Raw genomic sequence first — 25,741 nt, 5'->3', positions numbered from 1 at the left:
AAAAGTTACATATAAGCTGTAAACTATAAAAACAAATGGTGAGTTATAAAATAGAATATTTATTGAAGTATATATAAGGATAAAGAAGGATTTCTAATTCAAAGGGATTTTAAATCCACCCAAATAAACTCCCTGGTTCCGCAAGGAACCGCTTCACCTGTGTTTCACAGGCTACACTAATCCTACCTGATCTGACTAACACAAATTAATACTATCTAAATAAAACTACCACTATTATTCTTATAATTCTTAACTTTGCCTTCAATTATAAAATAGCAAAAGCTAGCTGGTTGAGTCTCAACAAGAATCAAATTAGGACCCAGCCAAAGACCAGACTTTTCTTTGATCTTCTCAGAGTTAAATCAATCTATAAAAACCTCAATCATGTTTCCCAAATTAGGGAAGGAAAACACTGAACTCCTTCAGGTCTTCCCCTCAGACAGAGAGAGACAAAGATGTTACTTTCTCTAGCCCTGAGAGAGTCTCTGAGGGTATGTCTGCCAACTGCCAGAGAGCAACTCCCAACTGTCAGAGAGAGTAATTGACACAGAAAAATGGTTATAACTGTCACATCTGAAATTAACATGCTCTCTCAGCTCTGCTTCAAACTCCAGTTCTTTCTCAAGTCAACACTCTACTTTTTATCCCTAAACTAATAGAACAATACTTATTTTCTAATATCATCCTTACAAAACAGAATAGAAGGAAAGCAACCCCAGAAGAGTGGTTGTTTGAGACTAGGAAGGGAATAGAAGACAACTAATTTAGAGACAATGACCCGGGAAAGCATTGAGGGGTGAAGGGATTGGAGGTCCCAGTAAGGATGAAGACAATGCTTGGGATCTAAAAGCATAAGAAAAGATGGAATGATAAATAATTATTATCACATAAAGGAATCTTGGAGTTCATTGACAATGGAACTTTTCTGGGTAATGGCAAGAACAAACATATAACCATCTCTATGTGTAACTAAGGTAAAGTGAAGGAATTGGCTAAAGAAACTGAGTAACTTGAGGAACTGTGAAATTAGAGTGTTTGAGAGAATATTAATCTTGTGTCAATGGAAATCTATTACCCTAAAAACTAAATTTCCTGGGAGCTCACTTACTTTCTGTCATTACATGCTTCCTGTAGATGGGGGATATATTTGGTGGGGTTCCTGGTCTTGTTCTTTTTGCTTCCTTGGTTGCGACCATGGTGGTAAGCAGGGTTTTTGAATAGGTTGATTAGCTATGGGCATTTTTGTTTTTTTTTGTTGTTGTTGTTACCTTTTATTCCTTTATTTCTAATAATTGTTAATAAATCTCTTAAAATAGATTTTTATTATTTGAGATTAATTTTAATTTTTACAATATATATGTTGAAATCCTTCAGTATGAGGGTAGCAGTTGAGTTACAGAAGAAGGTCAGAAACTGAATTCTTAAGAGGAGGGAGAAAATGATGTAAATCAGGAACTGACTGGGAAATAAATTTGTATAACACAAACTTTGAAGGAGTAAAGATTACTGAGGGAGCACAATAGAGACAGAATCTGGAAGTGGCAATGGGGAACAAAGAATATTCAAACTCCTCCAGTGCAACCTGAGGAGGGAGTGGGAGACAGTTGGTATGAGAGAAACCCATCCCTGTTACATTCCCAGAACTGAATTACTTCTTCCATTATGAGGAGAGCATAAATGTAAAGTGCCATATCTCTGGTCAGACAGCTTACAATTTAGCTAAGAGGGTAAGGCATCCAATTTAGTGATTCAAATTAGGATATTTATTAAGGATTTTTTGGAACATTGTGTCATTCACTGGGGTAGAAACCAGGATAATAGCCCACAGCCCTCAGGGAGTTTATAGTCCAGTAGGGAAATAAAGAAACAATTATAGATAGCTATAATATAAAATAACACTTGTCTATACGTCAGAAAAGTGTATAACAAAATGTTATAAAAGGTCTGAGGGAGGAAGACTATTTCCAACCAGAAGGCTTTATGGAAAAGGTTCCTTTAAAAGGATGAGTAAGAATTTATCAAGTAAATCAGATGAAGGGAGAAATGTGGAAAAGCATATTACCTGAGTATAGAAACAAGAGGGCAGAGGGAATATTTGGTAGAGTGAATTCTGGTTTCGAAAGAATATATAGGGTCAGAAAGGAGTACAGGTGATTATTCTTGAAAGGCAGAGTGGAGCCCAATGGTGAAGGACTTTGACCTTGTAAAATAGTAAATTGAGTTCACTAAAAATATAGAGAAGGAGGAGGATATTGGTGTGAATTAGTGTGGGTAGGTATGATGAGATAGACTTGGAGAATGAGTAAGCAAAATAACATCTTGAAAATGATGACTTCCAAAAAAATACAGACTTTCAAAATAACATACCCAAACAAAGGTGCTTAGTGAAATATTTTGAGAATTTTGGAATGGAAAACAGTCTTTGTCATATTTTGTAAGATAAAAATTAACACCTGAAATACTTTGTCTGCAAGATGACCAACTACCAGTTTGACTAATTTGTTTTTTCACTGATTTTCATGATCTAACTCTCTAATTAAATTAATATCTTGGCATCACAAGATTAACAACACTAAGTCAAAATCTTGCCAGGGTGGTAGTAAGAGAAGCAAGCTCATCTCTTTCATTTCACTGGTTTCTTACTAGGTAATTTTGTCAATACTTCCTTTCAGGACAAAGCTCCCTGGTTGCCCTACCTCAGCATTGTCTGTATCCTGGGCATAATTGCCTCATTCTGCAGTGGACCAGGTAAGACACTTTTCTTCTCCCTTCTAAACTCTAGCATTATTCAACACCTAGTTCAAGAGTTCATAGAAGCATGGAATATTCTATTCAATTCAATTTAATCAGCACTTATGTAATATCTAGGCCATGCAAGCCACTATTCTGGGTCCTAGGGATACAAAGGAAAAAAATTACAAGAGGTTCATATCTGGCCTCCAATACTTCCTAGCTCTGTGACCCTGGGCAAGTCACTTAACCTCAGCTGCATAGCCCTTACCACTCTTCTGCCTTGGAATTTAGTATCAATTCCAAATAGAAGGCAAGTGTTTTAAAAGAATAAAGTACAGGATGTATAGGGTATCCAAGAAAAACTGTTTGCTACTGTGCTAGCACTATCTTTCTAAAACACAATTTTTGTAGGGGCCAAGGAATTTGAGTTCTAGTCCCAGCTCTTGTATAAATTCAGTGTGTAACTTCAGATGAGTCCTTTAGGTCCATAAAATGAGGCTATTTGACTAGTTAAAGAACTAGCTCTAGTATTCCAAGTTCAATGTTCTAAGGTACTTTCCAACTCTAACCTTTCTACATTCTAGTCTCATCCATCATGTCATTATGTGTCCCACACTCTCAGGTTCTTGTCATCTCAGATATTCTTTGTTCTAATAGCTATTCTCCTCTTAACATTCTATGACCTACCAACATTCTATTTTTTATTCTCTAAGGTTTTGTTCTTTCTGCAAAGCATCACGTTCAAACAATCAACCAGTGTGAATCAGTCTCCTTTGTACCAGATGCTGTCCTAGGTACTAGGCATTTAAATACAAAGAAAGGAACTCTCATTATTCCCAAGGAGCTTTCATTCTAATGTGGAAGATGTACATACATACATACAGAACAAATATAAAGAGAACAAAATACAAGGTGGCTAGGGGAAAAGGGTGCTAGCAGTTAGGGCACCAGGAAAGACTTCATGTTCAGTGATGTCTGAATCTTGCAGGAAAAGAGGGATTCTTGGAGATGGAGGTGAGAAAGAAGGGAATTCCAGGGCTAGGAGATAGCCAGTGAAAAGGTATAGATCTGAAAGATAGGGTGCCATGTGTGAGGAGCAAGGTAAAAGCCAGTTTGGCTAGACCATAAAGTATGAGAAAAGGAATAATGTGAAATAAGATTATAAAGATAGTTGGGGCCAGACTATGAAGGGCTTTAAAAATCTAAATGGAGGACTTTATCTTTTATTCTAGAAGCAAAAATTCTAGGGAGCCACTGGAGTCTGAGCAAGAGAGTGACATTAGGTCAGATCTGCACATGAGGAAAATCATTTTTGGCAGCTACATGGAAGATCTACTGAGTGATGACAGGTTTGAGGCAATGAGACCAATTAGGAGACTTTTGCAATGAAAAAGGTGAGAGGTGATGAGTACCTGAAACTGGATGGTGACTGAGTGAATAGAGGGAAGGGAGTGGATGCGAGAAGTTCTATACAGATAAAGATGATAAGATTTAGCAATTGATTAGATATGTAGAGTGAGGAAGAATGAAGGGTCAAGGATAACACAGAGATCATGAACCTGGGAACCTAAAGAAAATGCTTTGATATTTCAAGGCATGTACATATATATAAGGAACAACCAATACCTGGGCTGTAAGTTATTTTAGAAGGCTCTAATCTGTAGAGCTTTGTGGAACAAGAAAGGATTATCCAGGCTGCTCCAGAAAACTTTTGTCCCCTTTGGATTCAGAGAAAAGATTTTTGCCAAAGTTGGCAGACATGCCCCCTCCTTCTCTCTTCTTTCTCTCTGCTTTTCTTCTTTCCTCTGTTGTTTTACAAACATGCCATGAATGGACTGAGGGGAAGACTACTTTTGTCACATTCTTGGCAATGTGCAAACATCCCTGGTGAAACTAAGACAAAAACTAATTAGAGGCACCGAGACACACATAATGTCACTCTCATGAAGTCCAAGAATGTTAGAATGAAGAAGCATCTTAGATATCATCAACTCCAATTCCTTCATTTGTAAAAGGAGGAAAAGGGATGCTCAGTGAAGAAATGTGCTTTACTTAATGACATATGGGTATCCAAAGCCTGGATTCCAATACAGCATCTATTACTCCAAACAGCAATAGAATGAATAAATTTGATTCTTCCCTTCAACCAAGGGAGTATGTATTTCTTAAACACAGAAGGTAGAATTTTTATATATCTAAATTTTCCTTTCATACTTCAGACTATGTTCAAATACTTACATACATGTCATTATCTAAGTTACCTCTACCACATTTATGTTATATCTAGGGTCAAGAGGTAGAAATGAATGGTCACTAATACTAAGCCAGGAATGATGGAATTGGGATACATATTTGTGATGCATTGTTTGTGGAGGTGGAGGGGCACATTGAAGAAGTGGTGCTAACTGTGATCTAAGAATATTAAATTGTAATTATTAATATCTTAATATTAATAAAATAGTAAGTTGTAACAGCCATTAACTGCCTACTATATGTAGAACACAGTGATAGGTCCTGAGTGATAGGTCAAGACTGAATAGGACATGGTCCTCATCTATCTAGAGCTGTTACCATCTTTTATGAGAGGCAAAGCATGGCAGAAAAAGACTAAGAAAAATTTATAATACAAAGCAGAAGGTGAAAGTGTATAAAAGCTCTCAAGAGAATAATCAGAGTCTCATTAGATTAGGGAGGCAGCATATTTCTGACTGTGAAGTGAGAGGACCTGGGTTCAAATTCTATCTCTAGTGATCATTGTCTGCATGACCCTAGGCAATTTTCTCTAACCTCTCTAGACCTCAAGTTCCTTAGATCTAACATGAAGATTAGATTCTATTTCCAGTTCTAGATCATGTGTTTGTGATGCCTCCTTGAACTTCATTATGATGTACTGGAAAGAGCAGTGGCTCTTGAGTCAAAGAAGCTGAGTTCACATCCCAGCTCTACTGCTTGATGTTAATCAAGTTTCTGTAAGGTCTTTGGGTTTCTAGTCCCTTATTCTGTAAAATGAAGTTGAACTAATTAATTTTTAAGGTGCCATATTATTTAAACTCTTAGGTGGTGCAATGGATAGAGTGCCAGGTTTAGAGTCAGGAAGACTCCTCTTCATGAATTCAAATCAGGTCTTGGGTCTCACTAGCCATATGATGCTGGGCAAGTCACTTAACCCTATGTGCCTCAGTTTCTTCATCTATAAAATGAACTGGAGAAGGAAGTGGAAAATCACTCCAGTTTTCTCTGCCAAGAAAACACAAAATGGAGTCTTGAAGAGGTGAACATGACTGAAAAACTATATATATATATATATATATATATATATATATATATACACACATGTTGACTAACTGATCTTAGAAGATATATATGCTGTTCCCTTGAATCTGGCTAGAGCTCTCACAGAATGGATAAAGGTAGCAGTAAGGACAATTGTGGGAGGGTGGAAAAGTATGGAAAAGGTAGGGTCCAGAAGAAAGGCACCATGGTAATGAATACCCTTCAGTGCAAGGGCTGGTTGGATATTTAAGGCCAGACTCTGCTACTGCATATTTTCAATGCATTATTCTTTTGAGATCTGTAACCTCATCTGCAAAATGAGGGGGTTAAATAACTTTATGGCTCTAACATTCTATGGTCTATCATCTTATTTATTTCTACTATACTTAATTTAAGAGGTAGGCAGGACCGATATTTTAATCCCCTTTTTGTTTGCTGAAGTCTAAGGAGATTCAATAGTATTCTAATGATTTTTCAGCCAGGTAAAGGCTAGAACCCAGATCTCTGAACTCCCTGCACTGAGCTCTCTGTCAATCACACTGAATCTCTTACATTCCATAGTTTTTATCCTCATCCATACATCAATACATCAATGCATTTATATCTTGGTATAGCACAAGGGATATAAATACAAATAGTGAAATAACCCCTATACTCATAGATTTTATGGAGTTTCCTTGATATTAGTCACACTTTGAAACTGACTTCTGGGGTTCAAAGCAATGCACAAGAAGAAAGAACTTACCAAGAGAATTTGGTAAGCCACTTTTCCATAAAAAAACAGATTAGAAAAAGGAATGTATATTTTTTTAGCATCTAAGAGTGGTTGCTGTTGATCACTCATAAATCATGTTCATGTCAGAATGAAAAGATACAATTTTCCCCTTCTTATCTAGTTGTCAGATTTGTCTGAAGAAGATGAAAGAAAATCTTTCTCTCCCAGTATTTTTTCTCTATTTTAAATAATTTCTTAGGACAGAGTTTTACACCTTCATATCCTAGACTCTGTTTAGCTTCACTGCATTAGTACAGAAGTAAAGTGGGAAATTATATCAGTAATATATAATTTTGTTTAAATAATTATATCATTTTAAGTATAGGAAGCAATACAGTAACCTAAAATATCTGCTTAATATCCTTTTTTGACTTGAAGAAATTTATTTTCGATGAAAAATTCTCACACAGTAACAACTGCTCTTATCCCCATTTAGGAACCTAGGCAGAGGTTGGGTTCTCTGAGTAATTAGTGTTTGAGATAAAATTTGGTTTACTAGAAACATTTGGATAATTATACAGCAGATAATATTATAGTGTGTGTGGTAGAGAATAGATTTTTTCAAATATTAAAATGAATTTAATGAAATGAGCTGATTCAGAAGGTGGTGTTTTCCCTGTCTGTCGGCTCCTTACCTATTGAATCTTTTGTAGAGATAATTACTACTCAGGGACATCTGAGGACTTTCCCAACTCTGATGTTCTTTTCATACATACACATGCCCAAACACACATGGATGTATATACTCAAAATGTGTATATGCAGATATGCAAATATATACATGTATGTGTATAGGCATATATTTAAAATGTGTATATACACATGCATACACATGCACATGTGTATAACTATCCCATGATCCCACAGCTATAGCAGAGTTCAGAATCCAGAATCAGAAAGTCTAGGTCTTTGGACTTCCAATTCCGTATTCATATAACTCTATTGCCTCTTACACAAATACATAGAATTTTTCTTGTAGACGATATGTATGCCACTTGAAGTAATTTCTTCACTTGAGCCTTATATGACTTGAATCTTGTACCATTTTTATCTCTACCATTTCTTTTCCTGGGGATAACAATAAGCATTGACATTATAACTTAGCTGGATGGCTAACTTTCTAATCCTTCTTCCCAAGTCAGCTAAATGAGAGCAATGAAGAAATTCTGTCAGAAAGCAGTACAGTGTTCTTAAGCAAATACATGATGATTGACCTTGTGTTTCATTATTCCTAAATCTCTAGCCTTCTCCATCTCCTGATAAATAATAAACCTGGTGCATGCTCATGAACCTGGTTTTCAAGAATGCAAAACTATTGGACACTCTCCATCACTTCCCCCACATGCAGGGAATCTGTGTCCCCAAAGCTCAGGTCAGCTGGAAGCAGCCATGTTCATTCATTCATATTGCCCATCTTCATGATGCAACTGGTTTCTGAATAAAACTTTTCTAAACTTAAGAAATCATATTAATTAAATGTTCTCTGAGAAATGTTTAAATTCTCCTTTGTCTGTAGAAAAAGTACCAAAATTCTCTTGGAATCATGTACTGTAAGGAAGCAAGGAAAACAGTCTAGCCACATTCCAGTTAACATTTGAATTCTGAATTATTTTTACTGGAATTTATTTTTCTTAATGAGCATCCCTCCCCAACCATGAAGGAAAAAGAAAAACAAAACCTTGTAAAAATATGCATAGACTAGCTAACAAATCCCAGCATCATCCAAATCCAAAGCATGTCTCGTTTTGAATCATCAAGGCAGCCAGGTGATGCAATGGATAAAATACTAAAGTCAGGAAGACCTGAGTTCAAATATGGCATCAGATACTTACTGGCTGTATGACCCTAAGCAAATCACTTGACCTCTGCCTAAGTCTCCTCATCTTTAAAATGGGGATAATAATAAGACCTGCCTCCCTGAGTTCTTGGAAGAATCAAACTAATTAGTATTTGCAAAGTGTTTAGCACAGTGCCTGATACATAGTAAGTACTATGTAAATATAATCTACTACTATTAATTATTATTACTACCTGTGTGACCTTGGAAATCACTTAACTTGTCTGCCTCAGTTTCCTCATGGAAAATGAGGATAATAATAGTTATAGGGTTGTGAGGATAAAAGAGGTGATTTTTGTAACATTCTTTGCAAACACTAACATGGCATATAAATGTAAACTGTCATCATCAGTATTATTACTCTCTTATGTTAAAGATCTCTAACAAGAAGCAGGAAGCTTTCTTCTTCACTGGTCCACTGAAAGCATGGTTGATCATTGCTCTGATCTGAGGTCTTAAGTCTTCAAAGTTCTTTATTTTTATAATGTTCTTATAAGAGTGTAAATTGTTTTTCTGAAAAGCATCATGGTCATTGATGAATGAAGGTCAGAAGTGAAGCCCAGGAAAAGAGCTCAGTAAATCTAATAAAAGAAGTTGAAATTGATGAGATACCTTCAGATTTGTATGGCAATTTCTTTCCAACAACTCTATGGGATCTGTAGCACAATTTTATAGGTGAAGAAACTAAAGACCAATGAAAATGAAGAGTCTTGCTTATAGCAGGCAACCAAACAGTTGGGATGCAAACCCATCTTTTGACTTCAAGTCAGACATATTTATTCCATTGTCTGTGGCTGTCTCTCTGGACCACTATGTTTTTTCCAATTATTGAATGTGAATGACACTCCTGTTGCTTAGAGAAAAAGATGTGAATTTGCCTGTGGCAATTTATGGCGTGGGCAGATAAAGTAAACAGAAGAAGCACTGAGTATTAGAGTTGGAAGGGGCTTCCTGGGTCATCTAATAAAATCTATAACTGATCATGAAAAGAATACTTTTTAAAAAAGATTTTATTTTCCCAATTACATGTAATACTAAATTTCTACATGAGTTTTCTGAAGATCCAAATTGTCTCCCTCCCTTCCTTCTCTCCCTCATCTTCAAAATAGTAAGCAATTTGATCTGGGTTATACATGTATTATTATGCAGAAGATATTTCCATATTGTTCATTGTCATAAGAGAATGCTCATAAAAAACCAACCCCTCAAATAAAAACACAAACTAGTGAAAAAGCGTTGATCTATATTCTGATTCCAGCAGTTCTTTCTCTGGATGTGGATAGCATTCTTTTTTATAACTCCTTCAAAATTGTCCCAGATTATTGTATTCCTGACAGTATTTCCCATTTGATCATTATACAATATTGCTGGTACTGTGTACAGTGTTTTCCTGGTTTTGCCTATTTGACCTTGTTTCAGTTCACGTAGATCTTTCCAGCTTTTTCTGAAATCATCTTGCTTATCATTTCTTACAGCACAGCAGTATTTCATCACTAATATATACCATAATTTCTTCAACCATTCCCCAAATGATGGACATCCCCTCAGTTTCCAATTCTTTGTCACCACAAAAAAAGCAGCTATAAATATTTTTATTCAAGTAGGTCCTCCCCATCCCCACCTTTTATGTCTTTGGGATACAGACCTAGTAGTGTTATTATTGGATCAAAGAATATGCACAATTTTATAGTTCTTTGGACATAGTTCCAAATTGCTCTTCTGAATGGTTAGATCAGTTCATAATTCCACCAACAATGCATTAGGGTCCCAATTCTGCCACATCCCTTCCAACATTTATCACTTCCCTTTACTGTCATATTGACCAGATATGTGTGAGATGGTACCTAAGCATTGTTTTAATTTGCATTTCTCTAATCAAGACTGATTTAGAACATTTTTCATATCATTATTGATAGCTTTGATTTCTTATTTCTGAAAATTGCTTGTTCGTATGCTTTGACCATTTGTCAATTGAGAATGGCTTTTAGCCTTACGAATTTGACTTAGTTCTCTGAATATTTGAGAAATAAGCCCTTTATCAGAGAAGTTTCTCATAAAAAATTTCCCCCATTTGGTTGTTACCTTTCTAATCTTGGTTACATTGGTTTTATTTGCACAAAACATTAAAAATGTAATATAGTCAAAATTATTCATTTTGCACCTTTTATATTCTCTATATCTTGTTTGGTCATAAATTCTTTCCTTCCCCATAGGATCTGCCAGATAAACTATTTTATTCTCCCCTAATTTACTTATGGTATTACCCTTTATGTTTAAATCATATATCCATTTTGACCATATCTTGATCTATACCTAGTTTCTGCCATACTATATTCCAGTTTTCCCAGCAGTTTGTGTCAAATAGTGAGTTCTTATCCTCAAAGCTAGGATCTTTGGGTTTATCAAACATGAGATTGCTTAGGTCATTCACCCCTGTATGTTTTGTATCTAATCTATTCCATTGACTCAACATTCTATGTCTTAGTCAGTACCAGATTGTTTTGAGGATAATTGCTTTATAATATGATTTGACATCTGATACTGCTAGGCCACCTTCCTTCATATTTTTGTTTTCAGCAATTCCTTTGATATTATTGACACTTTTTTCTTCCAGATAAATTTTGTTATTTTTTTTTTAGTTCTATAAAATAGTTTTTTGATAATTTGGAATCACACTAAATAAGTAAATTAACTTGGGTGGAATTGCCATTTTTATTATGGTAGCTGTCTATCCATGAGCAATTAATATTTTTTTCCATTTGTTTAGAGCTGACTTTGTTTTTGTGATGTGTTTTGTAATTGTGTTCATATAATGCTTGTGTTTGTCTTGACGAATAGATCCCCAAATATTTTCTATTAACTAGAGTTATTTTAAATGGACTTTCTCTTTCTATATCTGGCTGTTGGACTTTGTTATTAATATATGGAAATGCTGATAATTTATGTGGAGTTATTTTGAATTTTGCAACTTTGCTAAAGTTATTATTTCAACTAGTTTTTTAGTTGATTTATAGCATTCTCTAAGTACACTAGCATATCAGAGGAATTGGACCAGTGAGGAAACACATCTGAGGTTAGAATTTTCATTTGTCTATTCCCTGAACTTGCAGAGGACAGCGCTCGTAGATTTATGCTGGCTTAATCACCAGTGCATTGACTAGGGAGTCAGGCTTATGATTACATAGCCAGTCAACTCAACTAATCCATCATCTGATGAAAATAACTCCTTGAATATATGTTTGCATTAAATGAGCTAGTGCAAACAATTCTGATTTATTTTTTGAGTGGACAATTAAGCATTATTGACATATATAATACACTACCACCAAGAAGAGAGCAAATTCCCTGCTTGATGATGGTATTATAGTCTATATCTATATCCTCTCTCAGCTTTGCTTTATTTTTCAACTGTAGTGTCTAAAACCAAAATGTCAGAGAGACAGAGACAGAGACAGAGAAATAGCTAGCATTAAACAGAATGAACAACAGAAATTGGGATAAGGAAATAGAAATAGAAAAAGAGGCTAAGAGAAAGTTAGACAAAGAGATACTGAGAAATCCGGTGAGTCATGGTGGTAGGGGAAAGAGATAGGAAGAAAATATGCAAAACATCCAAATCCAACATATATAGACTAAATAGTCTCAATCAAATATGTGTATATTTATGTAAATAGGCTATAAAACTTGACTGAAGATACATTAACATAAAAGGAAAAGCTATTAAAATATTCCTTCCAGTTTCCTCCAAATAATTGCTTTTAGGAATTATTTTAAACAGCGATTTTATAGATGGTAAGAGTATTTCTAATATGTAAAACAGTGCCACTCTTCTCATTAAATTTTTGTTTTGGAAGATAGAGTTCTTTTTAATAAATATGTTAGTTAATATATAATTGCTTTATTGTTATTTTAAAATTAATAATAATCATTATTATATATCAAATACATATTGGATATATAATAATAGTAATTATAACAATAACTCATTTTAATTTGTAATACCTTAAATATATATGGCTATAACCCTTACTGTCTCCTGTACCTCTTGACGACTGAAATATTCAATAGATCCACAGAATGTTTATTAGCTTTTATGAAAGAACCATTCTTTAGATAACTGAAATCTATAGTCATTGCTTTGTCTTGGTTCTATTGTCAACTTTAAAAAATCTGTTTCTGTAAATCCACTTCCATTCCTCCTTTCTTCTTCTCTTCTGCTCTTACTCATGGGCTATGGGGCTAGAGCTCTAAGAAAATATTCTTTCCTTTTAAGACTCCTTCAGCTTCATAGGAGGGACACATGAATTTAGACCAACTTGATTTATAGTGTTAAAGAGCAGCCATATAGCCTGAAAAGCTTTCAGTGAGAAAAAGGCCATTTCTAAGGGGATAAGATATGTTTAACATACCCATAAAAATATCTCAGTCTCTCTTTAATCATTAGACAAATATGCAGAGTTGCCACTTCTTTTTTCCAAACAGCCTAAGACAAAATAAATTAATTGGCTTATCTCTAGAAATTTTAATGTAAATATACATACATATGCATAGTATTCTTTGTGACATCTTCCTAAACCATTTTTGAAAAAGAAGCTCTCTCAGGGCATTCCCACAGGGAGAGCATTTCTGAGATGGAGTTTGTTCTCTATTTTTCTAAGTTTTTAAGTGCCACTCTCAAAAAAATATAATTCTAGGTCTTATCATCCCTGAATACAACTAAAACTGCCCTGAGTCTACAAATTCCCTTCAGGAGCTAATATATGCAACATTCCTAATTATCACTTAAGAAATGCCTCAAAGAAGAGCCAGAAAGTTATCACTCACTTATTCCCTGCAATTAATATCTTGCTGCTGGTAATCTTACATTTTCCAGAGTTGAACAGTTTGGCTTTTTCCTAATCATCTAAAGGATACTTTAACTGACATTATGCCCTTCTTTTCTTCCGAAAACCTTTCCTAATTAAAAACTCTGCTTATCACCAAGTCCTCCTTGAATTCATTTTCCAGAGAAACTCCACTTTATCCTCATAATTGCCAGAACCCTCCCATCCACAGTCTTTTTTGCTGTCTTCCAAACTAGTTGGCATCTTGGTATGCTTTATCAGGGGGTGAGTTAGCCAATACTGGAAGTGTTGAGGATGCCATATACTTTATATTTTTGTTGGGAGTTGAACTAAACTAACTCATAAAATCCTTCCCAAATCTGGGATTCTAATTTTTTATTTGCATATCTTTTATATGTACCTAGGTGTTTAGATGTGTTTTCTCCTTTAGAATGTCAACTTCTTGAGGGCAAAGACTGCCTTTGGGAACACCGTTTCTGCCTTTCTTTGTATCTATCACCGGTATTTAGTTAGCACAGGGCCTGGCCCAGACAGTAACTATTGTGAATTGTCTGATTTGATATCGACATTGCAGATGACCTGCAGATCTGAGCCATTTATCTTCAATGGGGAAAATTCCAATGGAATTGATCATACCTGGTGCAGAGAAAACCTTGATTTGGGATTTCCCAAAATAACACATTTATCTTATTGATTTCTGAAGCTATAATTTTAAAAACTGTTTGTTCAGTAAATAAAGTTTTAGGAAGTAATAAAATATCTGTCACTGAATTCAGAAAACAGTGACTTTGCTTTATTAACCTTTTTTTTTTAAGCCCAGTAAGTATGCTTTAAAAAAAAAATCACGGTATTGTTTCTTAAGGTCTTAATCAAATCCTTCTTTGACCTTGGAAAAGTCCTAACCACATGATTTCAGAGAGAATGGTGCCTTTCCAAATGCTCTTTTTTTGGGCATATGGGTTGAGATTCTTCTGTGAATATGGGAGTAGGGGCAAGAAAGGGGAGGCATCTTAAGTTATTACAGTTGATTCACAAGAATAACATTTTAACCCTTCTACCCAATAAGATCTTTAGCTAGCCTTTAGGTATATGAAAGAATATTGAAAATTTTCACTTAGAATACATTAAGAAATCTCAGATTGCAACATGAAGAATTTAGGTCAGTCCAGGCTTCCTTAAGGTTATGATTAATAGACATTGGGAGGATTTCCAAAAGAAGATAGGGACTTACCTTCCCTGATTGTCTTTAACAACAAAAGATTTTCAGTCAATTTAGGATTCTTTCATTGTGGTTTCAGCTGAAGGACAGAAGGCTGATTTCTCCAACCCTACAAAATCTGAGCATTTGTAATTGGGGCAGCCTCACACATCCCGTCTAGCCATTTAATACTAAAGAGGAACCATGCCTGATTCATTGCTGTTGTGCGCCTAGTATTCCAAGGAACATGCAGGAAATATTTCTAGTGGCACATGGGGGTCTGTACTTTGTATGTGATCATATCCATATATATGTATATGTACATGTATGTATGTATGTATTATCCCTCACTCACAGGAGTTGAGTCAGCACATAGAATTTCCATCTCTAACAGCCTAGAAAAATATGCTGAGAAAAGCTCATGTTTACATAGCATTTTATAGGTTATAAAACATTCTCTTCACCATAGTTCTATGAGGTCTATAGTGCAAATGTGTTAAAGCCCAATTTACAGATGAGGAATTTATAAAGTACATAGCATCATAGATCTAATGTTGAAAGGGAACTAAGAGCCATCTAATCCAGTCTTTTTGAGGCTCAGGGTATGAAATGCCTTGTCTAAGGTCAAATAGTGGGTGAGAGGGAAATTTTGGGACTCAAACCCACATCTCTGGATAAGTCCATAGCCCTTTTAATTGTCTACTTCAAAAAAAAAATAACTCTACCTTTCAGAAGTTTCCCTTACATCACAATAGAATGGGAACCAATAAGGAAACAAGCAAGTAGAAAATATTCAAAGAGAGGCAATACAAAAAAGTGCAGAAGGTATTTTGAAAAGGCCTCCTATATGTAGAATTAGCTATTTAGTCTGTGCTTTGAAGCAATTTAGGAGAAAGCAAAGGGAAAATAAATAGATTCTAGTCCTGGGTACCACATGTATTAAAGCATGGAAGTAGAAAGTGGGTTGCCATGTATAGAAAACAGCCAGCAAACTAGTTTGATCAGAATGGAAAGTGGGGGAATAATATGAAATGTGACTGGAGAGCTAAATGGGAGCCAGCTAACTGAAAGCTTCAAATGTCAGACCTCATGAAAATTTTATATTTTATCCTAACGGGAACAAACAGGTAGCCATTGACATTATTGGATAGCATCTCTACTAGAACTTCCATTTCAAGGAGCACAGCCAGGTCATCTATATTTTCATTCTTTTCCAAGCTGAACTCCTGACTTTTCTCCCTAACTCTGCCTTTTTTTTTTAACCCTTACTTTCTGTCTTAGTAACAACTCTAAGACAGAAGGACAAAGGCTAGGCAAATGGAGTAAAGTGTTCTGTCCAGGGTCACATAGCTAGGAAGTGCCAAGCCTGGCTCTTCCACTGTGCCACCTAGCTTCTCCTAACTTTTTCTACAGTGCCTCTTCACCTTTCCAGCTTCCTTTTTTTAATCTTCAGAAATTAGAATGTAATCTTTTCAAGGATGGGGACTGTCTTTCAGGTTGTACTTCTATTCGCATACAGTCACACACACACACTGAGCAGAGTTCCAGGCACATAGTAACTACTTAATAAATGTTTGCTGACTTGTTGACTTGAATAGGATTGTGGCAGAATATTAATTTGGCAACTGTGTGAAAATTGTGTTGGAGAGGGCAGAGGCTGGAGAAAAATAAGCCATTCAGAAGACTATTGCATTGGCTCTGTTGATAGATACTGAGAGCCTGAACAAGGGTGGAGATTAGTGAGTGGGAGGAAGGACATGGGTGCTGAGGCTTGACAGAACTTGGTAATTAGATCCAGAAGGTGAAGGAGAATGAAGAGTCAAGGACATCCTTCAGATTGCAAACAATGATGTCCTTTGGAATCATGGTGCCATCAACAAGTAAAAAGAAGTTTGAGGAAAGGGAGGAACCATTGTAACCTAGCCTATTAGTGGAATATCTAGGTGGTACCATAGGTATAAAGTACCAGGCCTGAAGTCAGAAAGGACATATCTTCCTGAGTTCTAATCTGACCTCAGATACTTAATGACTGTGTGACCCTGGACAAGCCCATAACTTTGTTTACCTCAGTTTCCTCATCTGTAAGATGTTCTGGAGAAGGAAAGAGCAAACCACTCCAATATCTTTGCCAAGGAAATTTCAAATGAAGTCATGAAGAATCTGACTCAACTAAAATGACTGAACAGTAGCAAAAGATTATGATTACCCTCAAAACAAGAAAAGAATTTCATGGAGGCAGAATTTAACTCAATATAAGGAAGAGTTTCTAAATAATTAGTATTGACCAAAAGTGAAGGATTTTGTCAAAGCAATTCATGCTTCTAAGTGAGTCTTGGACAAGACAATCTCTAAAGGAATATTTCTTAACATGGAATCTGTGAACTTTTAAAAAAGATATTTCAATAACTGTCCTTCGGTATGCTTGGTTTCTTTAATAATCCTAAACATTGTTTTATTCATATAAAAATGTTATTCCAAGAAGGGATCCATTGGCTTCACCAGACTGCTAAAGAGATTTGTGACCCCCAAAAAGGTTAAGAACTCCCATTTTAAGGTAAAAGATACCTTTCAACTCCAGTATCAGGTATCTTACTATCAAGACAAACTATTCCACTTTAAATAGCTCTAATTAAAAAAACAAAACAAAACTTTTCTCTAAATCAAGAACAAATCTGCCTCTCTGAAACATCTACCCATTGCTTCTAGATATGGCCTCAAGAGAATGAGTCTAATCCTTCTATATGACAATCCTTCAAATCCTTTCATGGAGCTACCATGTCTTCTATTGTCCAGGCTTCAGCTTTTTCATTTTTCAGGCAAGGAAACAAAGGCACAGAGAAGTTTAATAACTTTTTTAAGCACATACCAGTAGATATAGAATTATAAACAATGGAATGATAAGGATGTTTTATTTCTCCTTAGTAAGCTGTATATTTTCCAATCAGTTTAGAAAAGAGCCTCATTATCAAATACTAAGACAGAGCCAATTTATTTTGCCTTGTTATAGTAATGGAAAGAAAGAATCTTCCTTCAATAATTCCAGTGATGATAGAGGCTTTCTTCCCTGCCTCCAAAGGATGCCCCAACTCTTGTAAAACCATGGGGCAATATGCCATTGTCTTAAGTTAGCTCTGCTTAAACTTTGACAAATCGCATTACTCCCCCCCATCCCTATATCCACCTGGGTAATGATGTTGGCAGGCCATGTCGGAGCCTCATAATTGTGCAACTCACCAATGCTGCTCTAAGTAAATCCCAATGGAGTTGGAACATATGGTATATGACTACGAGAATAGTGCAAAATAGGGCTTTTATCTCTAGGAGTGAATACTGCGTGTTATCTACATATAAGCCTTCATTAGAAAGATGTCTTGAATTGGAAAGATTTCTTAGCATCTCTTGAAAGAGAAGAGCCCATACTATAAAGGCATCAGGCACCAGGCAGAAACAAACATGTGTGCCTGTAATTGCCATTCAGCTCTTAATAAGCACAGGCTTGGGGGAAGAAGGCCTTGTTACCTTGACAGGTACAGGCAGAACTGTTTCCTAGTAAGGAAGGAACTTATCATTAACATGTCAGCTGGTTTCAGATTGTGTCAAGGCCATAATTTCCAACAATGCTAATTCCCTGCTTTTTAAAAAAAAAATGTATGGAACAAGCTAGCCCTCACCATGGGTTAGCACTGGTCAAATGAGAAGCCACTAATTGATTCAGTTCTCAGTGAGTCCAAAATATCCTCCTGAGAACTTATTGTGGAGGATGGAGAAGGAGTAGAGCTTTTCATTTGGTCACTTTGGGGGGGAGGGTGTTGTGATGGAAAATGAAGAGAGAAGCAAGAATATTCCATTAGTTAAAGGCTCTGCCATTAAATTCCTCTTCTAATGCCCCTTGTTGATGCCAACAAAGCACAGATTCTGAGAAAGGGATTTTCAACTCTTGTATGTTACAGACTTCTCTGGCAGTAGAATATGGTCTATAGACTCCTCAGAATATTTAAATGAATAAAACAAAATATATAGGATTACATATGGAATGAATTATTAGCAATAACATTATAAAAAACCAGGGTTTTACTTTCTAACATTTTCCAGCTCAAATTTTACTGTCTTAGGCCTCTTTGTTCAAGCACTTGGATTACAATATTTGGAGTTGGTAATTTGAATTCATGGCTCTTTCCAAAATGACAGTAATATATATATATATACATATACATATATATATACATATACATATATGTATATATATGCACACATGCATATATACATATATATCAACACATATATTTATCTCACATTACCCTCATACATTATAAATATTTTGCGTATATATGTTGTACATACATACATCATATGCATGTTATAATGCTCATATACATATGTATATTATAATACATTATATAAATAATATATTATACAATTATGTGCATAATATATATTCTCCCTTCCTATATAATTAATATAATAAAATAATATATAATAAATAGAAATAATTATTTTACACATACTCATATATAAACTTTTAAGGGCAATGTCAGAATCCAAAGTGTCAGCCAATAGTAGACTTACTTGCTAGCTATACACCTTTATTTCTTCATTTCTTTCCTTTTTTCTTTGTTTTTATTGTTATTTGTATATGTGAAATACTATCAAATTACATCAGAGAACTATTGGGAGAGTTACTGGGATTCACTCCACAAAGATTTTGTTGTGCCTCAGCTTTCAGTCTATAAGAAAAGGATTTTATGACATAAACTAGAACCAAAAGAAGCCCGGATAAATGTGGTTTGGCAGAGTGGCGATGGGTGCTCTTGGTTTTTTATACTTATCTGAGAAGCAAGGACTAGATGCTAACCATTAGCTTAAGACAAGAATGGACAGTTAGAAAAAGAAGTCCTGGTTAGCTGGTTAGCTGAGATTTCCCCTTAGTCACTATACCATCAGGACAGGCAACAGCTACTAAAGTAAATAGTCCAATAACCCCAGAATGGGATATGTCCCCTCTTTAACCTGTACAGTCAAGGCTAGCACCATGACTTTCAGGGCACTTTTCTCTTGTGGGTTACATAGACCTGAATTTTCAGTTTCTGTCCCACAAAGCAGCTACACCACAGGCAGGCTTTTGTATCTGTGTATACTTACCTTTAATTAAAAATATTGCTACGATAGCAATGAAAAGATACTAGTAATTTTTTTAAATGAGTGAATGAATTCAATTCAAGAAATCCTTAGTAAGTGTCTATTATGGTCAAGACACTATGATAGATATGGATAACATAAAAAAACAAAAATGAATTAGCCCTAGATCTTAAGGAGTTTCCATTCTATTGGAATAGGGTATATTGAGATAATTAAATACAAAATGTTTTGAAAAACCACTGTTAATCATGGGAGTGAGGGGAAATGTAGAAGGGAAATGGTGGACCATAGAATGATTTGCAGAGAAAGTGTTACCTGAACTGATTTTCCAACAAAGATAAGGATTCTATCGAACAGAAATGCATTCCCACTATGGGGATAGGATGAAGGAAGAAGCTTTGTAAATGCATGGAGACAAGAGATGGAATGTAGAGTTTGAGGGTGCAACTACAAGTCCATTTTAGCTGACACTTGAGGTACTGAAGGGAGAATAATGTGAAATAAAACTAAAAAGGTAAGTTACAACAAGACTGTAAAGCAAATCATAAGCTGAGGAATTTCTACTTCACCCTAAGGGTAATAGGGAGTCAGTGAAGGTTTTTGGACAGAAGAGTTATATGGTCAGAAGTGTTGCTTAGGAAGTTTATTTTGACAACCCTGTACATGAAGGATTGGTGAGAGGAAATATTAGAAGCAGAGAGACAAGTTTGGAGGCTATTCCAACAGTCCTACAAAATAGTAAAGAGGACTTAAGCTCCGGTGGTAGGTGTATGAGTGGAAACAAGAGAGTAGATGGACAGTGATAAAATTAACAGAGCTAAGTTACTCATTAGATGATGGGCGCTGGATGATAGTATTTACCCTAACTTGATGAAAAGTTCATTGGAGTCAGGGGCCCTTTGGAATGGATACTTTTATATTCTCTGCTATACCTTACACAATAGGACAATTGTAGATAGGTCAATTCAGAGAAAGAAGGAAGGAAGGAAGGAAGGAAGGAAGGAAGGAAGGAAGGAAGGAAGGAAGGAAGGAAGGAAGGAAGGAAGGAAGGAAGGAAGGAAGGAAGGAAGGAAGGAAGGAAGGAAGGAAGGAAGGAAGGAAGGAAGGAAGGAAGGAAGGAAGGAAAATGGAAGGCATAATAATTCAATTTTGTCAAGATATTGCTATTTTCTATTTGTGATTCTTCATTTTCTCAAAAGTGGCATTGAATCAGTCAACAAATGGTAAGAACCTATTATCTCTGTTGTTAAGGATACATCGAATATTCTAAATTCCTTCTGTCATTTAATATTCTAAAGTCTCTTCTAGCGCTAACATTTCAGGTTCTTTGTTCTAAGCTATCACTTCATTTAAAGTATTTTTAAAAGTTTGTTTGTTACATTAAAATACCTAAGCAACTCCCTCCCTTCCTCCCATTAGAGGAGACATCATCTGACAAAAAGATATGTATATGTATAAAACTATGTCTTTCTTATTTCTATCTATCAATTGCTCAATGAAGGAGTTAAATAGAATGAGTTAAAAATAAAATTGAATGGGGAGGAATAAAAAGTATTGATTAAACACCTACTGTATGCAACACATTTTCCTTGGTCCTGGGGGTGTGATGCAATTCTGTTTATATGATTGAATTCAGAAAACATTTATTAAACATCTTTTCTTTGCCCTCATGGGGTTCACAGACTATTAGAGGAAGCATAAATATATACAATTTTAGGATATCATATAAAGAGTGTTTTAGAGAGGCACAAACAAATTGCTAGATGAGAACCAGGCAAGAACCTCAGAACCTAAAATAGTACTGGGAATTTTGCTCAATAAAGATAAACTTACGAACCAAGATTTCCTCCTACTGGGGCCAATTCTCTGTCTACTCCATCAGACTGCCTCTGTATTTATGAGGGTACTAACAATAGGTATAAAGCAATGAGGTAGCACTAAGAGACAACAATTATTCTAGATTTTAGAAAGGAAAACAAAAGTCTCAGTGAGCAGAAGCTGCAGAAGGGATAGGTCTATTTGAACATGACATATTTCTAAGGTTCTCCTCTGTCTAAAGGTATCATATTTTAAACATTTTTTTACCTTGAGGGAACTGGAGAAGATTTACCAGTTCAAACATAAGGTGAGATGGGATGTTTAGGCATTAGTCAGAATAGAGTAAATCTGAAAAAAAGGAAGAGTATACACTAATAGATACATGAATTACTCTACATTTTCTAAAGCTAAGGCAAAAAGGCAAGTAGGTTAGATTGTGTTATTAGTATTCACTGACAATTTTTCCTTAAATGACAATTATTTATTTTAATTTCTTGAAGTCACCTTTATTGAATAATAGAAGCTTAGAAACAGACACATCATAGAGTTGCATATTTGATTTTCTGGATAAACAAGAAATCCTGAAAGAATTAATCTGTGAATAAATTACCTTTCCCTCAAAACTGGCAGGAGTTTTATCTGGCCTATTTCTTTGAGTATGTTTGGGGGGAATGGAGCTAGGATTTAGGATTCGGATTCCCAGTTAATGCCCTCTAAATGTGTTATATTCATAAGACCATAGGGATTAGAGCTAAAAAAAAAAAGGAACTTAATTAAGGAATTTAACCTCATTTTTTCAAATGAAGAAACTGAGTCCCCAAGAAGGTAAATTACTTGCCCCAAGTCATATAGCTATCAAGTAGCAGAACTGCTATTTCTTCATTCTTTTGGTCAAAGGTTTGAGGACTGTTAGATTTAAAATAGTTTTGAGTGTTAAATAGTTGTAGATAAGAGAGTGGGAGCCATAAAATGTGATAATTACAATGTTTTGGAGCAAGGGAAATATATAACAATTATGACCGCTGAAATATGTTTTCTACGATGTCTTGGTTTTATATAAATATAAGATGGTTGCCAGGGAATATATTCCCAATTTATGAATATGCCCAAGCCAACTGGGTTTTATAGAGAAATTTAATTTATAATACACTGATTAACCAATTGAAAAAGAGAGAAAGTAAGAAAGGAATAAGAATGAAGGGCCTCAAGCCAATAAGGCCTAGACCTCAGTCCTAAGAGATAAATCAGTCAGTTGGTTTTATAACTCACCCAAGATCTCTCTAGGTAAGGCTTCTCATGCCAACCTCAGGCTCCACCTTCAAGGGAGCCTCCTTTCAAGAAATGTTTCCAGAGAATTCTCCTCCTGACTCCTCCTGAGTTCTCCTTCACAGCCTCCTTCAAGACCTCTCCAGGAGCTCTCCCTCCAGGACCTCTCTCCTCTCAGACCTCCTTCAGAGCATCAAACTCCTCCGTCCTCCTTCAGAGCCACCTCCTCTTAAGGACACCATCTAAGTCCCCTCCCCTCAGTTCTCACATCTACCAATCACTGTCGATGTCTCCCTTGTGCCAATGGTGGCTCTAACTTAACCCAGGACCGCCCAGAGGTCTCTCCCCTTTGCACATGTCTGTTGAAGGTCATATTCTCAAATAATTAAATCTTGATCTTTGCTGCAGCCCTTCCTAAATCCTGTTACTCTGAGTAGGGTGGAGATTGTAGTTTCCAAGACCTGGTTCTGTCATTCCAAGTATCTCTATTGTATCAATTCTAAAATCAATCATGACTCAAAGAACTTCCTGTTCTATGCTTAAGCATAGCTCAAAGCCCTTTCCATTGTTTAGCAAAAGGTTTCTGTCCTAAAGTAGTCTTAAGTAGGGAGGAGAAGGATCCTCCCACACCAAGGAGTTTCACATTCCAATAAAATTCTTACTATCAGTAGGAACTTTTTTCAAGTATGAAATTTCCCAATGGGAGACATTTCCAGCATTCATAAGTCTAAGAAAAGTTAAGGTTTACAGGACCTTTCCATTGTCCTTCATTTACCAGTATCACTGCAGTTCATCTGGAACTGATCTTATCAACCACATCCCTTTGCTCTTACTCTAACATCAAGCCAAGATCCCTAGGGACAGCTTTCTACAAATGAGTATTTTGCAAAATCTTCACATTTTCAGGAGCAAAAAATTGTCAAAGCTCATCAAGACTTGTATTGTATGTATGTGTGTTCCTCTCTTACTAATGTAAAAAGCTGACATGTACCCATAATCTTGGGCAAATTTCAGTGTATTAAGTTCCTAGGATTATTCCAGTGGCCATAATTCTAGAAATGAATGAGAGGTGACTCATAAGAAACATGCAAATGATACCAAATGGCAAGGGCAAGGTAGAAAGTTTTAACTGATTATGTTAGGAATAGTTGTACTAGAGAGAACTATAGAAGATACAGTCAAAGGATATAGAGAGTATCCTCCCAGGAGTCAGGAGAAGCAGGGATCCAGTTCCAGTTTGTCATTTGCCATTGTAACCTTGGCCCTAAAATGTCTTTTATGAAGCTATAAAGTGGGGTGATTGAACTAGGGGAATTCTAAAGGCTTTTATTCTAAGGGTACTTTATTCTCTGATTCTGAAATTTAAGTATAAATGAGCCCAGAGAAAGAAATTTAAGATGTCTCTTGCCTTAAAGAATATATAATCTATTTGGGGGGCACTGGGGAGACCTACTTCAGTTCTCTTCAGTTCACTAAAGGAGATTCTCCCTTCAGTGACCTACACTGGAAGTTCTCCTTAACTTAGAGAGGTGGTCTTTGAAATTTGCTTTAACAGAAAAAAGAAAAACCTAAAATATATATTTATATATATATATATGTATATATATATATATCCCTTGATTGTATCTTGCCAAATATATTTCAGAAACATGTTTGATATTTCCTTACCTGACTTAGTTGGAAAAAGACTCATAAAACAGTAAAAATTTCCTTCATTTAGGAAAGGAATGGAAAGTGTTTGTGCCTGGAGATTTTCTGTGAGGCGGGAGAAAGGAGGAGGTAGGGAAGAGAATAAAAATCTCTGAAAGCTGGGAAAATACTAAGTACATCCACACAGCCCTTAGGCTATCCACTTGCTCTCTTTTCCCCTTATTACATCCACTCTTCTTTTTCGAACACACATTTCCTTGTTGACATCCCTTACTCTTGCTTTTAAAAATCATTATTTATATTATATTGCAGCCTGTTCAGACTCACTATCTATATCTATATCTATATCTACATCTACATCTACATCTACATCTATATCTATATCTATATCTATATCTATATCTATATCTATATCTATATCTATATCTCTCCAGTGCCCTCTGTGTGATAGTGCTGTTGTGTTTGATATCTCTTCCTCTCTCCTTCTCTCTCTCTCTCTCTCTCTCTCTCTCTCTCTCTCTCTCTCTCTCTCTCTCTCTCTCACACACACACACACACACACACACACATACACACACACACACACACATACACACACACACACACAGAGATATCTACTTACTAGCTGTATGACCCTGGGCAATGCACTTAATCCTGTTTGCCTCAATTTCCTCAATTACGAAATCAACTAGAGAAGGAACTGGCAAACCTCTCCAGTATTTTTGCCAAGAAAGCCCCAAATAGGATCATGAAAAGTTGAAAGTGACTAAAACAACTGAACAACAACAATATACACGTATATTTTTAAACATAGTTCTACATATAGGTGCATAGATCATATATAGATAAACACACGTGTGTGTTCATCTATAAATATACTATAAAAACAAATATCTACAGATTGTCTATTAAATTACATATCATAGACATTAAACAATCTTTATTCATTCAGAGTTTGGTTTTTTCCTATCAACAGTTAGGTCAAACCATTTTAAGTAGTTCTGAATCTCTCCTAAGAGGCATTGCAATGTTGCAGAACTTGATGTAAGCAGTTCATTATCCTCTGAAAATGGAAGAACCTCACCATCCTTAAGGAATCTCACTTTCAACTCAGACTCTCCACTGTATTTCCTTTGTTGCCTTTGTTCTAACAAACATCTTCTTATTTAGACTCTCCCTTATGTTTTTGGTCATTGAAAAGTTATCTCAAA

At 35.6% G+C, this 25,741-nt stretch overlaps 1 protein-coding gene across 3 annotated transcripts in view; it reads left to right on the top strand.

Annotated features, from left to right (window-relative positions):
* SLC2A9 (solute carrier family 2 member 9) overlaps nt 1–25,741 on the top strand; it is a 382,090-nt gene that overhangs the window by 276,358 nt on the left and 79,991 nt on the right. For all 3 annotated transcript variants that reach the window (XM_056802424.1, XM_007496737.3, XM_001371196.4), the window contains one exon: nt 2,673–2,748. In XM_056802424.1, the coding sequence (XP_056658402.1) occupies nt 2,673–2,748 (76 nt within the window). The remainder of the gene's footprint in view (nt 1–2,672; nt 2,749–25,741) is intronic.

The sequence above is a fragment of the Monodelphis domestica genome, chromosome 6 (genome assembly GCF_027887165.1).
Source record: "Monodelphis domestica isolate mMonDom1 chromosome 6, mMonDom1.pri, whole genome shotgun sequence".
Taxonomy (NCBI): Eukaryota; Metazoa; Chordata; class Mammalia; order Didelphimorphia; family Didelphidae; genus Monodelphis; species Monodelphis domestica.
Note: the sequence above shows the minus strand (reverse complement) of the source record. Positions and strands in the feature narration are given on the sequence as shown.